This window comes from Bufo bufo, assembly GCF_905171765.1.
Source record: "Bufo bufo chromosome 1 unlocalized genomic scaffold, aBufBuf1.1 SUPER_1_unloc_1, whole genome shotgun sequence".
NCBI classification, from domain to species: domain Eukaryota; kingdom Metazoa; phylum Chordata; class Amphibia; order Anura; family Bufonidae; genus Bufo; species Bufo bufo.
The window spans coordinates 254,316-268,301 of NW_024399963.1; the positions used below are offsets into that span (position 1 = coordinate 254,316).

Genomic DNA, 13,986 nt, shown 5'->3' on the forward strand with positions numbered 1-13,986 from the left:
GGGCGGAGCAGCAGGAGGGGGCGGGACTCATAGCTATTCATTCAGATGAGCCGGGGGCGGAGACAGCAGGAGGGGCGGGGCTCATATCTATTTATTCAGATGAGCCGGGGGCGGAGATTCTCCACGGCCGCTGGATTCTGACCGGACTGTAATTGAGCGGGAATTTCAAAAGCAGAGATCAGCCAATCACTGTAAAGCACTTGTCCTATAGCTCCGCCCCTTCTCCTGCTCTCTGCGCTGGTGTCCGGGGATAGAGCGCACGGCGGGGCTCACATCCATCCATTAGCAGATCACTACTGCCCTCATCCTCCTCACTGGCTGACCACTACTCCCCTCATCATCCTCAGTACCATATAACTACTCCCCTCATCCTCCCGAGTATACGATCACTTCTCCCCCCATCCTCCCGATCAGTGGTCTATAATGAGGGAATAATCCGCCTCGGACAGGAGGCTTCCATGTATTCACACAATGCGGCAGCTCCGTCCTAGAGAAGGTGGGGGCTCTGAGAAGAGCGGGGGGCGGAGCAGCAGGAGAGAGCAGGAGTAGCGGGGCTCACATCCATCTAATCAGCCGAGCCGGGGGCGGAGCAGCAGGAGGGGCGTGGCTCACAGCCATTCATTCACCTGAGCCGGTGGGCGGAGCAGCAGGAGGGGCGGGGCTCATATCTATTCAGATGAGCCGGGGGCGGAGCTTCTCCACGGCCGCTGAACGGGAATAGAGCGGGAATTTCAAAAGCCAGAGATTAGCCAATCACTGTAACGTACTTGTTCTGTAGCTCCGCCTATAGCCTGCTCAGTATTAACCCGTCAGTGGCCGCCTTCTCCCGCTCCCCACGACCGTCCTACCGGAGAAGGGGAGAACAGTCCCGTAGTCACTGTGCGGAGAAGAGCGGCTCCATCGCTGCGCTGGTGTCCAGGGATAGAGCGCACGACCCCCCTGCACGCACAGTACACTCAGCGGCGGCATCACTACCAGCAGGGGGCGGCGCGCAGTGAGGGGCGGTTATCAGCCGAGCAGCGAGGCCCTGATAGACTGAAGAGAGCGGCGCTGACAGGGTTAACCCGCCCCCTATCCCTGCCCGCAGAGGAGCCGGAGCCCCCGCCCACTGTGAGCGGAGAACGAGGGCAGAAGGGCGGAGTGGAGCTCGTCTGAGGAGGAGGTGGCGGCTCTGAGAAGAGCCTTTGGAGGAGAGGTGCGGGCGGCGCCGGTTACTTCTTGGCTTTCGCCGCCTTCTTAGCCGGACTCTTGGCAGCCTTGGGTTTGGCCGCCTTCTTAGCCGGACTCTTGGCCAGCTTCTTGGGCTTGGGGGCAGCCTTCGGCTTCTTGGGGCTCTTGGCTGCTTTCTTGGCCGCGGCTGGTTTCTTAGCCTTTTTCGGGCTCTTGGCCGGAGCCTTCTTGGGCTTCTTCGGGGATTTAGCGGGTTTCTTGGCCGCAGTAGCTGCAGGTTTCTTGGCCGCCGCTGGCTTCTTCTTGGCCGCCGCCTTGTCCTTGGTCTCCTGCTGCTTCTTGTTGAGCTTGAAGGAGCCGGAGGCGCCGCTGCCCTTCACCTGGGTGAGGGTCCCCTTGGTGACCAGAGCCCTGATGGCCACCTTGATGCGGCTATTGTTCTTCTCTACATCGCATCCTCCGGCAGCCAGAGCCTTCTTCAGGGCGGCCAGAGACACCCCGCTGCGCTCCTTGGAGGCGGACACGGCTGTGACCAGGAGCTCGGACACGCTGGGACCGGACGGCTTCTTGCTTTTCTTGGCGCCCCCTGCCGCGGCGGATTTCCTCGGCTGCTTCTTGGACTTGGCGGCCGCTTCGGCGGGAGGAGGAGCGGCGGCTGCTGGCGCGGTCTCTGCCATCGTGTGAGACGTGGGGAGAAAACACAAAGACTTCTCCTGGAGAAAACACTGAGGCCAGAGCCGGGGCCGCCTCTTATATGTGCAGCGCTGCGCAGTGATTGGCTGCCGAGCTCCGCCCTCCTGCGCGTCTATTGGCTGACACTGGACACAGGCCCCGCCTTCACCCCTCTCAGCCCGGCTGCAGCTCCGCTCTCCCCTTGTGCTTCCCTGCCCGGGAGAAGAGCCCTTTAGCGGCTAGAACCGGACAGGAGACGCCGCCTTCTCCGCGCCTTCCTCCTCCCGGACATCCCCCCTCACCGTGTGTCGCCGTCTGTGGCGGAGGAGGCCGGAGCAGGCCCCGGGATCTCCGCCACAGTCCTCCCGCTCTGCCTGCCGTTCTGCACATCCGGCTGGATCCGGCCCGATGGCTCCGCTGCGGGGGCTCGTTCCCTCTCTTCCCGGCCCTCGTCCCCATCCCAGGGCTCTTTCCCACAAGGTGGGGCCGCAGGAAGCTGCTTGGACGCTGCGGGGAGGAGCTGGAGCCGCGGAGAGCCCGGGAGGGTAACACAGGCGGCGGCCTCCGCTCCCTGCCGGCTCCAGTGCTCCGTGTCCCCGCACATTCCCCGCCGCAGTGATGCCGCCTCATGTGTGTACAGGGCTCTCAGGGAGCAGAGATGCGTCTTGTGGTCAGGGCTCCGCAGATGACAGAGGACTTCTCTCCTGGGCTCCTGGCTGCAGCAGAGGGGGTGCCGGTACAATGGGGCAGAGTATGGCCCCGCCCCCCAGAAGTGTGGACCCCGCTTTACTGACCCCCGGAAACATCTGGGGAGTAAGAAAAGTAGAGAAAACTGCCCCTATAATCCCCCTCATTGCATCTCCGTAATCTCAGTACAATACGGCAAAGTACAGTATATTATAGTACAGTATATTATAGTATAGTACAGTATAGTATATTATAGTATAGGACAGTATAGTATAGGACAGTATAGTATATAATAGTACAGTATAGTAGAGTATATAATAGTATAGTACAGTATATTATAGTATATTATATTCAGTACAGTGTAGTATAGTGCAGTACAGTATATAATAGTATAGGACAGTATAGTATAATATAGTACAGCACAGTATAGTACAGGATAGTATAGTATATTATAGTATCGTATAGTACAGCACAGTATTGTATAGTACAGCACAGTATAGTATATTATAGTACAGTATATTACAGCACGGTATAGCATAGTACAGTATAATATAGTACAGCACAGTATAGTACAGTATAGTATATTATAGTATCGTTTAGTACAGCACAGTATTGTATAGTACAGCACAGTATAGTATATTATAGTACAGTATATTACAGCACGGTATAGCATAGTACAGTATAATATAGTACAGTACAGTATAGTAAAGTATAGTATATTATAGTATCGTATAGTACAGTATATTATAGTATAGCACAGTATATTATAGTACAGTATAATATAGCACAGTATAGTACAGTATAGTATAGTATAGTGCAGCATATTATAGTACAGTATATTATAGTACAGAATAGTATAGTACAGTATATTATATTATAGTATGGTACAGCACTGTATAGTATAGTACAGCACAGTATAGTACAGCACGGTATAGTATAGCACAGTACAGTATAGCACAGTACAGTACACCTAAGTATAGTACAGTATAGTATAGTACAGTATATTATAGTATAGTACAGTATAGCACATTATATACAGTATAGTATATTATAGTATCGTATAGTACAGCACAGTATAGTATATTATAGTATCGTATTGTACAGTATAGTACAGTACAGTATATTATAGCACAGTATAGTATATTATAGTATAGTACAGCACTGTATAGTATAGTGCAGCACAGTATAGTATAGTACAGCACAGTATATTATAGTATAGTGCAGCACGGTATAGTATAGTACTGTGGCGAAACCGACCTCGCCACTGGGTTTTGGAGAGGCCTGTTTATCAGCCTCTTGCCCCAGGATTATGGGCCATATACTAACTTTTAAACCCCTGAACCGATTCAAGTGAATTTTGGATAGGTTTGTCCCAAAGTTATACTGTTTAAATTAATGTAAGTTATATGTATGGCCAATGTAAACTCACAAAGTTGTAACAATTTATAATAAGTGTAACTTGTCAGCTTGGGAGGAATATGCGGGTGTGTTTCTATTGTGCCATTGTCCCATTGTGTGTTTAAAATGGTGATGTCTGTTCTGTTGTCCTCACATGTGTATTGGCGATCTCCCTTTGTCCTCCGAGATAATTGGATTGCTCTTCAGGTTGTCTGGACAGAGAGGAGGAAACCATGATGCATTGTGGGGATATGTTGTCCTATGTCACAGTCTTCATTCTGGTCCCCTAGGGGCGTGTACACCAGATGGGCTGTACTTACATTGTATGTGTTGTAAATTACTGATTGGTTGCATTTCAAACCCCTGTGGGCAGTACTATGTTTGTGGTTTATGAATAAAAGAGGCTGTACGTGAAGTACAGTCAGACCACTGTTTGACCCTCAACACGGAGCCTTGTCTCGTTATTGGGGGGATCCGCTATATGCTGTTAGGGACTGATTGCCAGGATTGTAAGCTGATTCTTGTTCGTCTGCTAGCAGCTATTCGTGAGGTTCCAGTTTGGAGTGCTACTTTGTATCCAGTTCGGGAGGTTGGTGTTCTGCAAGTAGCTGTGCCTGTCTCTCAGAAAGGGGCTTATCGCCTGAACGGATTTTAACCCCTTGTCTGCTGAAACGGTCCGTTACAAGTACAGCACAGTATAGTACAGTATAATATAGCACAGTATAGTATCGTATAGTACAGTATAGTATATTATAGTACAGTATATTACAGCACGGTATAGTACAGTATATTATAGTACAGCACAGTATAGTACAGTATATTATAGTACAGCACAGTATAGTATATTATAGTACAGTATAATATAGCACAGTATAGTACAGTATTTTATAGTACAGTATAGCACAGTATAGTATATTATAGTATTATATAGTACAGCACAGTATAGTACAGCACAGTATAGTATAGTGCAGCACGGTATAGTACAGCATAGTATAGTAAATCACAGTATAGTACAGTATAGTATAGTATAGTGCAGCATATTATAGTACAGCACGGTATAGTACAGTACAGTATATTATAGTATAGTACAGTATAGTATATTATAGTATAGTACAGCACTGTATAGTATAGTACAGCACAGTATAGTATATTATAGTATCATATAGTACAGCACAGTATAGTACAGCACAGTATAGTATAGTGCAGCACGGTATAGTACAGCATAGTATAGTAAATCACAGTATAGTATAGTACAGTATAATATAGTATAGTATAGTGCAGCATATTATAGTACAGCACGGTACAGTACAGTATATTATAGTATAGTACAGTATAGTATAGTACAACACTGTATAGTATAGTACAGCACAGTATAGTACAGCACAGTATAGTACAGCACAGTATAGTACAGCACAATATATTACAGCACAGTATAGTACAGCACGGTATAGTATAGCACAGTACAGTAAACCTAAGTATAGTACAGTATATTATAGTACAGTATAGTATATTATAATATCGTATAGTACAGCACAGTATAGTATAGTACAGCACAGTATAGTATAGTGCAGCACGGTATAGTACAGTATAGTATAGTATAGTGCAGCATATTATAGTACAGCACGGTATAGTATAGTACAGTACAGTATATTATAGTACAGAATAGTATATTATAGTATAGTACTGCACAGTATAGTATAGTACAGCACTGTATAGTATAGTGCAGCACAGTATAGTATAGTACAGCACAGTATATTATAGTATGGTGCAGCACGGTATAGTACAGTATAATATAGTATAGTGCAGCACGGTATAGTATAGTACAGCATAGTATAGTGCAGCATATTATAGTACAGCATGGTATAGTACAGTATATTATAGTACAGCACAGTATAGTATATTACAGTATAGTATATTATAGTATAGTACAGCACTGTATAGTATAGTACAGTATATTATAGTACAGCACTATATAGTACAGTATAGTGCAGCACGGTATAATATAGTATAGTGCAGCACGGTATAGTATAGTACAGTATAATATAGTATACGGTACAGTATAGTACAGCACAATATAGTACAGCACAGTATAGTACAGTACAGTATAATATAGTATAGTACAGCATAGTATAGCACAGTATAGTGCAGCATATTATGGTACAGCACGGTATAGTACAGTACAGTATATTATAGTACAGCACAGTTTAGTACAGTATAGTATATTATAGTATAGTACAGCACTGTATAGTATAGTGCAGCACAGTATAGTACAGCACTGTATAGTATAGTGCAGCACAGTATAGTACAGCACAGTACAGTATAGCACAGTATTGGATAGTACAGCACAGAATAGTACAGTATATTATAGTATAGTACACTACAGTATAGAATAGTGCAGCACAGCACAGTATAGTACAGTATTGTATAGTACAGCACAGTATAGTACAGCACGGTATAGTACAGCACAGTATATTATAGTATAGTACAGCACAGTATATTAAGGTATAGTACAGCACAGTATAGTATATCACGGTATAGTACAGCACTGTATAGTATAGTGCAGCACGGTATAGTATAGTACAGATCAGTACAGCATAGTATAGTACAGCACGGTATAGTATAGTACAGATCAGTACAGCATAGTATAGCACAGTATAGTACAGAACAGTATAGTACAGCACGGTATAGTATAGTACAGTACAATACAGTATAGTACAGCACAGTATAGTATAGCACAGTATGGTATTGTGGCGAAACCAACCTCGCCACTGGGTTTTGGAGAGGCCTGTTTATCAGCCTCTTGCCCCAGGATTATGGCCCATACTAACTTTTAAACCCCTGAACCTATTCAAGTGAATTTTGGATAGGTTTGTCTCCAAGTTATACTGTTTAAATTGATGTAAGTTATATGTATGGCCAATGTAAACTCACAAAGTTGTAACAATTTATAATAAGTGTAACTTGTCAGCTTGGGAGGAATATGCTGGGTGTGTTTCTATTGTGCCATTGTCCCATTGTGTGTCTAAATGGTGATGTCTGTCCTGTTATATCCACATGTGTATTGGTGATTTCTCTTTGTCTTGAGAGATAATTGGATTACGCCTCGGGTGTCTCCAGGGCAGAGAGGAGGAAACCATGATGCATTGTGGGGATGTATTGTCTCTGTGTATCCTACAGTTCTGCATATCTGTCTTATGTCACAGTCTTCCTTCTGGTCCCCTAGCGGCGTGTACACCAGATGGGCTTGGTTGTTTTATACCTCCCTGTGGGCGGACCTGTAATTGAAACAACTGTAATAAAAAACAGTCTGGGTGTGCCAGCACCTCAGACCACTGCTTGACCCTCAACACGGAGCCTTGTCTCGTTATTGGGGGGATCCGCTGTATGCTGTTAGAGACTGATTCCCAGGAGTGTAAGCTGATTCCTGTTCGTCTGCTAGCAGCTATTCGTGAGGTTCCAGTTTGGAGTGCTATTTTGTATCCAGTTCGGGAGTTTGGTGTTCTGCAGTAGCTGTGCCTGTCTCTCAGAAAGGGGCTTATCGCCTAAACATATTTTAACCCCTTGTCTGCGGAAACGGTCCGTTACATTGGTGGCAAGCAGCGGGATCGTTCCTACAGCCAGAAGGACAGCTACAGGAGACACCATTTCTTTGGATTTTACAACTTAAGGGCAACGCATGTCTCAGTACAGCGACCTTAAAAGCACCAGGATGGAACCAGCAGTGGAGTACAGATACTCTGTGGAGGAATTTGACCGTATGATGTGGTTGCGGCTGAACTTCTTCGGACTCAATCCAGCTGAGAAATACGTGAAGTTCGTGAGGAGTCTAGTGTTCAAGACCCTACTATACCGGGCAGAAGGTGACGGTCAGCTGCCACGTTGGGTGGACCTCCACCGGAAGTTACAGTTGCGGGACAGAGAGAGCTCAGTCTCCTCTCCCCAGCGGCAGAGTGTCCAGCAGGGAATTGGGAGCCCAGTTTCCATTCCCCAGCGGCAGTGTAAATTGCAGGGAATTGGGAGCCCAGTCTCCATTCCCCAGCGGCAGTGTGAAGTACAGGGAGTGGAGAGCAGCATCCTCCCTCCCCAGCGGCAGGCTGAGTTACAGGGGGGAGAGGTAGTTGTTCCTGCCCCCCAGCAGCAGAGTGATTTTTTGGGAATTGGGAGCCCAGTCTCCATTCTCCAGCGGCAGAGTGTCCAGCAGGGAATAAAGAGCCCAGTCTCCTTTCCCCAGCAGCAGGACACTGTATTTGGAGCAGAGACGGTCGGTCGCCCTCTCCAGCGGCTGGAAGTATGTATGGGAGAGGAGCTCGTTACTCTTTCTCCCCAGCGGCAGCTTAACGCACCAGGGGGAGACAGCCCCACAACAGTGCAGATGGGACCGTGGTCTCTGCACTTACAGCACAGGGGGTAGGGACAGTCGGTCTCCCCCTCCAGCAGCAGAGCTGGGTATCCAAAGGGGAGACTGTCGGTCTTCCCCTCCAACAACCAGACTCTAAGCCAGGGAGCAACACAGAGACCGGGAGTACCAGCTTCCAACATATCCTTGGTGGACTCACTGGACAGAGACAGGCTACCAAATGCAACAGGTCCAGTATTGGGTTGTGGGTGGGCTGCCAGACTAACTCAGGTACCGACCGGCGTGAGGTCAGGTATCTGGTTAGTCTTCCCTGGGGGGGGGAGATGTGTGGCAAAACCAACCTCGCCACTGGGTTTTGGAGAGGCCTGTTTATCAGCCTCTTGCCTCAGGATTATGGCCCATACTAACTTTTAAACCCCTGAACCTATTCAAGTGAATTTTGGATAGGTTTGTCCCCAAGTTATACTGTTTAAATTGATGTTAGTTATATGTATGGCCAATGTAAACTCACAAAGTTGTAACAATTTATAATAAGTGTAACTTGTCAGCTTGGGAGGAATATGCTGGGTGTGTTTCTATTGTGCCATTGTCCCATTGTGTGTTTAAATGGTGATGTCTGTCCTGTTATATCCACATGTGTATTGGTGATTTCTCTTTGTCTTGAGAGATAATTGGATTACGCCTCGGGTGTCTCCAGGGCAGAGAGGAGGAAACCATGATGCATTGTGGGGATGTATTGTCTCTGTGTATCCTACAGTGCTGCATATCTGTCCTATGTCACAGTCTTCATTCTGGTCCCCTAGGGGCGTGTACACCAGATGGGCTTGGTTGTTTTATACCTCCCTGTGGGCGGACCTGTAATTGCAACAACTGTGATAAAAAACAGGCTGGGTGTGCCAGCACCTCAGACCACTGCTTGACCCTCAACACGGAGCGTTGTCTCGTTATTGGGGGGATCCGCTGTATGCTGTTAGAGACTGATTGCCAGGAGTGTAAGCTGATTCCTGTTCGTCTGCTAGCAGCTATTCGTGAGGTTCCAGTTTGGAGTGCTACTTTGTATCCAGTTCGGGAGGTTGGTGTCCTGCAGTAGCTGTGCCTGTCTCTCAGAAAAGGGGCATATCGCCTAAACTGATTTTAACCCCTTGTCTGCTGAAACGGTCCGTTACAGGCCCCCTGCCGCTTGTGCCCAGTTGTAGATCCATGGCTTGGGGGGAAGGTAACCAGGGTGCCCTCTCCCCTGGTTGAACAAAGCTGTTGCTAGGGGGAAGGGGTAACCAACTCATCTCCCTTACACACTTTCAGCCGCTGGGGAGAGGGGGTACAAGCTAGTCCTGTAACAAGGGGGTCGGTGGAGCAGAGGCTAGCGGCGCTCTGCCCGGATGCTAGCTCTTCTGCTGGAGCGACTGGAGTACAGTCCTGCTGGGTAGTAAGGGGACAAGTAGGGCAGAGGCCAGCGGCGCTCTGCCCACATGCCAGCTCTTCTGCTGGGAGGGGGCCAGAGGGGGCTAACGACTCCTATACTGACCCCAGTACCTGGTTTGGAGTTGGCTGTGGAGGGGAGGGGTTGCTTACCTCCTCCTCCTGGTACTGCTGCTGTTGGGGAGAGAGACCGACTGTCTCCCCTCCCTGTAAAGCACACTGCCGCTGTGGAGTGAGACCGGCTGTCTCTACTCCCTGTAGTTCACACTGCCGCTGTGGAGTGAGACCGGCTGTCTCCCCTCCCTGTAAAGCACACTGCCGCTGGGAAGGAAGGACGACACACTTCTCTCCCTGTATTACCCCCATCTGGAGTTGGAGATCTGGGCCGGCTGCCCAGTACCCCTGTAGGGCCGGTAGAGAGATCTCGGTCCCATCTCCACCTGCCATCTGTGGGTCTTCCCAGGACCAGTCGATAAGGTCCCTCATTTCTGGGGCTGGTTGGGGAGTAGGAGGTACCGAATGCATGTCTCCTGATGACGGGCTTAGTTGTTAGGGAGGGGGAACAAAACTCAACGCTCCCAATGGTGTACAGGCCATAAGCCCCATCAGGTTAGAGACAGGCGGTGTCACTTGATCATATAAGTCCGCATAATTCAGTTCGATCTCCCACTGCTCTGGTGGTACTTGCAGGGTATAGGGTGACTGACTGGAGCTGACCAGGTGCTGGTAATCCTGCACCAGTTCCCATTCCTGGACATCCAGTTCAATCAGGTCTGGCCTTATGTCTTCGGCCATAGGGAGATTCAGCACGGCCTCTCTGTAGTCAAGTATGTCCCAAAGCCATGACTCTGCCGCACTCCCAAATTCCGGTTCTGCAAAGGCCCCCCATAATAAGCCAGGGCCATTATAATCCTTGCCCTCGGGTTTGTCAAATTTGGCCATTCCGGGAACCCGCTGAACCGCGTACCAACGTAGCGCTTGGTATGCATCATCGAGACCCAGTTCCCTCCATGCCAGTGAATCAAGTTGCCTCACCAATTCCTCCTGGGCCTGTTCTCCCAGCATAGGTATCCCTAGGGCCAACCTGGCCTGTAACCGCTGCTCCTTGCTGGGAAGACGCTCACCTCGCCAACGCTGGACACCTTCTAGGGTTTCTTCCCACATCTCTTGTCGGGCGCTCTCTCTGCAGTCCAACCTGGTTGCCTCTCCTATTGGCTTGTCCAGTGGTGCCAAGAGGTTCTGTAACCTCCGGTTACATTCCTTTTCTACCTCGAGCGTTGTCCAGGGACTCGTTTGTTCTATGCCGCTCCATAATAATTCCTGTGTCTCCAGGGTGTTGTTCCTCTCACACCAGGACGCCAACCCACTGCTTGCCACAAATGTAACGGATCACCTGGCACCCTGACTGAGTACCTCCGTTGACGGATGCGCCTAGCGTTTTCATGAGGTTTCCAAGCACTCTGGCAGACACCACAATCACCGAACCGAAGAAGCATATAAATCCTCTTCAAGCATATGAATGCTGTAGACAGTTGAATAGGAAACCATACGAATAGGTTTACACCCCTAGCAGTCAAACTGGGACAGCATGCAATAAATCCTCCCCCAAGAATGAGACGACACTTCACCTTGAGGGTTATAACAGGAACTCACTTTATTTTAACACAAGAATTGATTTATACACATCTTCCAACAAGGTTACCACCCACAGGGCTCTGCAAAAACAGCCAATCATATGTATCTACAGTATTTAAACCTTCCCAGCAATTGTACACAAAATCCCCTTCCCTCTGTCTGTAACGCAATAAACAAAACACAATGAGCATTGTCTGAGATGTAATTAACCAACACAATAAGCATTGTCTGAGACGCAATCCACAAAATACAATTACCAAACGTAATGGACTAACTTGAACCCTGGCATACACATATACAATTTAACCGAACACATAATAACATATATAATATTTATGACAGCCTGAATGCAATCTGCTACACAGTCTTAAAGGGGCATTGTTCCTAAAAGTCATAACATGTCCACGGATGGCCATTAAAGGGCCAGTAGCAGCAATATAAAATACCACATGCCCAAATATTGCATTCAAAGTACCAATTTACCAGGGGCCATAGTCAGCAGGTAGGAGGCGAGCAGCCAGGCCTCTCCAATGCCCAGTGGCAAGGCGGGTTCCGCCACACACGTATTCGACATAGCGGTCACATGATCGGTAGTCCCGAAACCGCGCAAGCGCCCTCAATCACATGACGAGTCATGTGATAGAGCGTCCCAACCGTATCCCGGCAACCCAAGGTCCTAAACCAAAGCCAATGTGTTGTAAAGGATACTATAGGGCTAAGGATAGGATCCATTATGGGAGCGAAATACGGTAAATATCAGTCGTGCCACTCATCTCACGCATAATAAAAATCTATAATATGAACTTAGACTAAATGCAAATAATCGCCCATGTGCCAGCAACACTGGAAGCAGCCAATAGTGGATTCCCCATAGACAGTGTAGCGCTGCAATGGCAATAGTTGTAACCTAGCAGGACTGTGTTCTGGGCGAAGTGTGGAATGGACCATAGTTAGTTACAGACCCCTTTCCATGCTGACGGAGCACCACTAAAGCCCTGGAAGGAGGTCTATCGATTTAGGCCCCTGTCAGCAATGCAGAGCAGGGGTTCATTCACTGCAAAAGGGGGTTCATGTCACCCAGCGATGGAACAGAGGATTTTGAGAGATTTAGGCCCCTGTCACCCAGGCACAGCAGGGGTTTGTATACGCCAAAAATGGTAAAATGTCACCTGACAATTGAAAATAAGAATTTTTCCAATTTAGGGCACTAAAATTGCCACTTTTTAAAATTAAAATGGCTCTAAAATAGTCCTTGAAAAGGCTTAGAGGGATGTAAAAGGCAGTAAAATGTGCTGAAGAGCATGGCAGCTGCTCTGCAAACAAATGTGGATAGGGAAATGACTTAAAATGAAATAAAATAACTAAAAATTACAAATTATTGACCTGCAACTCAGAGAAGGAGGTGGATATGGAGTCGGAGGTTGAGGAGGCGGTGAATGTGGTGTTGTAGGTGGAGGCAGCAATGGAGGAGGAGGAGGCAGCCAACAATGTTTTTTTTATTTTTTTATTGGGGTAGGTAGCCCCCAAAATATTGGGACAAAGAAAAAAAAAGAAAACAAAGAATCATTGCACTTGACTTGAGTTCAAGAATATATGTTTGATGGTGGTATAAATGTCTATTCTGCACAAGGTACAGACAAGTCTTGTGGGATCTAGAGATGTTGCGAACATAAAATTTTCCGTTCGCGAACGGGAATTTTCGCAACTGTTTGCGAACTGGCGAACCGGGCGAACTGCCATAGACTTCAATAGACAGGCGAATTTGAAAACCCACAGGGATTCTTTCTGGCCACAATAGTGATGGAAAAGTTGTTTCAAGGGGACTAACACCTGGACTGTGGCATGCCGGAGGGGGATCCATGGCAAAACTCCCATGGAAAATTACGTAGTTGACGCAGAGTCGGGTTTGAATCCATAAAGGGCATAAATCACCTAACATTCCTAAATTGTTTGAAATAACGTGCTTTAAAACATCAGGTATGATGTTGTATCGATCCGGTAGTGTAAGGGTTACGCCCGCTTCACAGTGACAGACCAAACTCTGACAGACCAAACTCCCCGTTTAACGCACCGCAAACAACCGCAAACAGTCCATTTGCACAACCGCAAACTCCCCATTTGTACAAGGTTGGATACCAAGCTAGCCATGTCCAGTTCCTTGTCCTCACTGACGTCATTGAAGGTCTCTTCCTCCACCCAGCCACGTACAACACCAAGGGTCCCCGAGGGGTGACAACAAGCCCCCTGGGACGCCTGCTGTGGTTGGTCTTCCACCTCCTCAAAGCCACCTTCCTCCTCTGACTCCTCTTCTTCAGACTCCTCTCTCTGCGTTATTATAAGGTGTGTTAAGTAGTACTATCCCTATCAGTTTAATCCCTGTTACGTCCCCTATCAGATGACGTGTATATGGCATCGATTTTAGGAACAGGGAGATGGAAAAAGATGCTTGGTCGGTACTCCTACTTCAAATTTGGGGCACTGCGCGTGCAATCTAATATGCTACCAGATAGTTGTGGTGTGTTATGTTGTTCTATTCTTATCAGTTTAATCTCTGTTACGTTCCCTATCAGGGGACGTGTATATGGCATCGATTTTACTGTTTGACTGTGCACGTGCGCACGTTTGGGAGATTGCAGGCGATGGGGGTT

General features: G+C 47.7%; 1 protein-coding gene across 1 annotated transcript; it reads right to left on the reverse strand.

Moving 5' to 3' along the window:
- Window positions 1–1,150: 1,150 nt before the first annotated feature.
- LOC120982659 (histone H1B-like) lies at window positions 1,151–1,853 on the reverse strand. The gene has a single exon (XM_040412916.1). It carries the CDS (start codon window positions 1,845–1,847, stop codon window positions 1,212–1,214), a length of 636 nt encoding a protein of 211 aa, XP_040268850.1. The 5' UTR covers window positions 1,848–1,853; the 3' UTR covers window positions 1,151–1,211.
- Window positions 1,854–13,986: the final 12,133 nt, after the last annotated feature.